The sequence below is a fragment of the Micropterus dolomieu genome, linkage group LG07, assembly GCF_021292245.1.
Source record: "Micropterus dolomieu isolate WLL.071019.BEF.003 ecotype Adirondacks linkage group LG07, ASM2129224v1, whole genome shotgun sequence".
NCBI lineage: Eukaryota > Metazoa > Chordata > Actinopteri > Centrarchiformes > Centrarchidae > Micropterus > Micropterus dolomieu.
In genome coordinates this window covers 1,635,699-1,640,330 of record NC_060156.1, presented here as the reverse complement: position 1 = coordinate 1,640,330, position 4,632 = coordinate 1,635,699, and the positions used below count along the sequence as shown (strand labels likewise).

At 41.8% G+C, this 4,632-nt stretch overlaps 1 protein-coding gene across 1 annotated transcript; it reads right to left on the bottom strand.

Annotated features, from left to right (window-relative positions):
* Positions 1 to 4,007: 4,007 nt before the first annotated feature.
* LOC123974025 (olfactory receptor 51L1-like) lies at positions 4,008 to 4,631 on the bottom strand (the record flags this gene model as incomplete). The annotated part of the gene is made up of 1 exon (XM_046054444.1): positions 4,008 to 4,631. A coding segment is annotated over one exon (624 nt), but the record flags the coding sequence as incomplete, so codon positions are not given.
* Position 4,632: the final 1 nt, after the last annotated feature.

The following is a 4,632-nucleotide window of genomic DNA, read 5'->3' as shown; positions in this document are numbered from 1 at the left end:
GTCCCTAGACTCACTCGAATGCCAAACAATAACCACTAATGAAAAAATTTATTCCACAACCTTGGGCCCACTACCGAAAAAGCATGATCACCCTTTGTTATCAGGTGAGCCTGTGGAATAGCTTAAAGGAGCTGGTTGGACTAAGATCTAAGGGGCCTGGAAGAATGAGGAGGTCTAAGATACAGTCCCCTCCAAAAGTATTGGAACAGTAAGGCAAATTCCTTTGTTTTTGTTGTTCACTGAAGAAATTTGGGTTTAAGATCAAAAGATGCGTTTATGATTATTTGTTCCATTACTTTTGCTCACCCAAGAATGCTGTGGTCTAATACAAGCGGTGATATGTCCTAAGTTGTTTAACACATCTAGACATGAATACCAGGAAATAAAAGCTGAAATTCTGAACTCTTGTCTCATACTCATCTTTTGATCTTAATTCAGGAGGATGTCATGATCAATCAGTATCAAAGGCAACAACAAATTGTTCAGTACTTTCAGAAGTGCGGTCTTTGTGCTATGGTACACTCTGAAACCAGATTGGAAGCTGTCCAGTACACAGTTTTCGTTTAAAAACAAAGAGAGCTGAGAGAGGATGACCTTCTCCAATATTTTGGATATAAAAGAAAATTTTTAAATGGGCCTAAAATTATTAAAATTAGAGGGGTCTAGATTGGGTTTTTTAATAAAAAGCTGGATCACAGCTTGTTTAAAGCTGGACGGGACAGTGCCATTTAAGAGAGAGCTATTTATTACCGATAATAAACTGTGGCCAACAGTATCTAACACCTCTTTCAATAGACGTGAAGCAACAATGTTTGTCGGGGCAGAAGTCGGCTTCATGTGGGAGACTATGTCCTTCAATGTTGATAGAGCCACAGGCTCAAAGCGACTGAGAAACGCACAGCATGGGACCAGCTTAGGCTATGTCAACCTTGTTGATAAAGAAACTCAGAGATTGTTCGGTAGTGTCAAAAGTAGAATCAGGGAGCACCATAACGTGGCCTAGTGCAGTGTTTATTACATTAAACAAGGTTTTGGGGTTTGTGCGTATTTAGAGATGATGTTTGAGAAATACTTTACATTTGGATGTTTTGACCAAGCGTTGGTATGAAGCTAGGCGGTCTCTAAATATCTTATAGGATACCTGTAGCTTATCTTTTTTCCACTTTCTCTCTGCTTTCCTGCACTCTTGTCTCAGGGCAGGAGTCTCTATTTAGCCATGGTTGTGTTTTAACTTTTGGTCACTTAAGTTTAAGTGGAGCATCTATGTCCAAAATATCGGTGAAAATGCAATCAAATGGTGTGGCTAGCTCTTCTGTGCTCAAGGAGGATGCGTTTGTCCCTGCAAACCTATTAGATGCTATGAAAGCATCAGAAAATTGCCTAGAAGTGGTTTAATTGAGTGCCTAGGTATAGCGATCTGGTAAATTAGCTATAGGAGATGGACTGGGGAGTGAGCAGGGAACAGGGAAAACTATATACAATAAACCAGTCTATCCTACAGCCACCAGCAGTGAATGTTCATTCAACAGCGGTTGCTGGCTTTGGATTGGATAGAATGTGCAATTGTATCTGTTCTCAGAAAGAAGCCAACACCAAAAATACTTATTACTGTTGAAACCACTCAGCTACAACTTTATCAATGAGAGGAACTTGCATTCAGCAACCGTGTTCCTTGGCTTGATAAAAATACTGATACGTTTTCACACAGTAATAAGAATAAAGCAGTCTCAGCCCAGCGAGTGGTACTGGACACAAACAACATGAGTAGCATGGAAAACACAGCAATAAAACAAGACACGGCAGTCTTTAAATTTCTGTGGTGTTCGAACAATAATGCTGCGATGATGTGTTGAGAAGAAATCCGCTTGACACTGTTCTTGATCATAAAAGTTTATTACATCAAAGAATTCAGCATCAATTACAAGCTCTGCAGCAGCTTGGAGAGTGACCCAGCCTGATGGCCACTCTGTCTCTCTGTACATCAAACATAGCTTATATAGGATATGTGTAGGTATATGTTAGATAACATAGAAGGGTACAGTACTATTCTGAGGTAACAAAACAAGGGGTCAGAGGTCAAATTCTATAGAAGGGTTCAGTCCCTACATAACCACCACTCACTACTCTCCCCTTAGGAGGTCACTGACCCTCTGTCCTGCTGCTATAGTGCTATTTTAAACTGTTATGAGTCAAATGCACAAGCCCTGTACACTACATATCCCTTGGAGTTTCTTAACAGAAATTCACCACATAAAGCTTGTACAAGTTACAATAACAAAGTTATAGAACTATCTGCTGGCCAGACATACTAAAGCCTATTACGTGTCGCTTTGGTAGCGAGTAGATGCGTCAGTCCTTTTAGGAAATGCAGCGGAGTTTTCTCTCGGCTCGGTTCTGACGATGCCGGTAGTTTCAACAGCACAGCTGATTCTTCGGCGGCAGCAACAGGAATCAGCGAAGTCGACTTAAGTTGAGAAGGTAGCGCATGGACGTGATCTTCTCAGTTAAGCGCGAGTTTATCTGCCTTCTTCTGCTGGAAGGAAACGTTATCTTCTGTAACAGTTTCTTTAGGGATCCAAAATTGTGTTGGTAACACAAAGAAAAAATAATAGAGGTAGAAAAAAAGGAAGAAAACAGAGCTGCTCGTCCAGCGAGTGAAGTCTGTATTCAGGACAAAGAAAGTTCAGCGCTGAGAAAGTTGTCTCCTATCACCGCTCGCGCAGCTGTGGAAAGACAATGTGCTGGCTGTGCTCAGGCCTACTTATACCCGAGGGGGGCACGCTGGCTGCGTTACCAGGGCGACCTGCAAGCCAATAGTGGCTCTGCTTTTAGGTCAGAGTCACTATTTCGGTGTGAAACGGGTTTTTGGCGCTTGTTTTACAGTCCTTTGTCTGAGATAACTCCAACTCGGGCTTTTCTCAATCGAGTGTATGCGGTCCAATGCAGTGAGGAATGCACAGACCTGTATATTGGGGAGACTAAACAACCACGACACAAACGCATGGCTCAACACAGAAGGGCCAACTCCTCAGGTCAAGACTCTGCTGTCTACTTCCATCTGAAGGACAGAGGACACTCGTTTGAGGACCACCAGGTGCACATTTTAGACAGAGAAGATGGATGGTTTGAAAGAGGTGTCAAGGAAGCATCTACACCAGGGTCGAGAAGCCGTCATTGAACAGGGGAGGGGGTCTACGCCACCACTTATCCCCCACTTACAATGCTGTCCTTTCATCACTTCCCAGGAAACTCAACAAACGTAACCTATTGGCCTCAGGTGAAGATACCAACGATGGTCGTTGGGTCTTGGCCACAGGTAGTCTTAACGACCGTAACGACTGTCGTCACAGCAACCAGGAACACTAACGAACCAGCGGTATCGATGACCCGGGCCAACGACCCCACTGAGGTTAAATAGCTGAGTTTCCCTGCCAGTCAGTCAGAACTGAAGAAGTCCTTTGGATGAGGGATGAAACGTCTTCCAGTATCTTCAACCAAGTCCAGTTGCCAGGCGAAGGTTGACAGTGAACAGATAAAAAAACTGACAGACTCCATGAATGGAAGGCTCATGGCAGTTATTGAAAAGAAGGGTGGCTATGTTGGTCACTAAATATTTTTGAAAGGCCAGAACAAACAAGTAGTGCAATAGAAATTATTTTGGAATTTAGTTGCACAATAATTCTGCACACTAATAGTTGCCTAATAACAACACTTAAATATTATCCTGCGTAGGACAAAACTCACAATTTCTTAGATAAACATTCAAGTTTGAGGTTCAATTGGATTGACTGAGAGAATTGTGTTTGTAAAAAGAAAAAAAAGAATCCTGAGGAACACAATTTGCCTAATAATTGAGCATGCAGTTTATATTCTGATGTCCTTAAAATAAATGTGATAGCAAACAAAATCAAAGGGCAAATATGTTTAATATATTTCAGAGGCATATTTTCTCAATAACAGGGTCTTAAAGTTTCATTATTTACTACTCAGTATGTGCATGATGAGTTTTACATTTTATCATCAGGACCCATTTTGTGTATCTTCAAAAATCTAAAAATCACTCTTTTGATTTGAGGCAGATTCAGGCCATAAACTAGAGGATTATTGATGGGGGGAATGATCAAATACTCTAAAGATAAAACAACTGTGATGATTGGATTTAGTTTGTCACCCTCAAATCTGGTCAGTGACAGCTCACTGAAGACAGAAAATGAATAGGTCACAAATGTCACTATGTGGGGCAGGCAGGTTTGTAACGCCTTTCCTCTGAATTCAGACGAGCTTCTCCTGCACACAAGCAGAATCCGTAGATAGGTGTACAGGACAAAGAGCAGGGGGATGAAGGTGGTCGTTATTGCAACAAACTGTCCTACAATATTGTTCAAAGTTGTGTTCACACAGGAGAGCTGAACCACAGGCCAGTTAGAACAGAAAAGTCTGTGCAGTTTATTTCCACACAGAGGCAATCTAATTGTAAGAGAAAGACCGACACCGATACCAAATGCAGGATAGAGCAGAGCAAAAATCAGAAGACGTCTCACCATCCTAAATGTCATTTTGCTGTGATAGTGTAAAGGCTGGCAAATAGCAACAAATCTATCATAGGCCATGATGCTGAGGATGGTCAGTTCA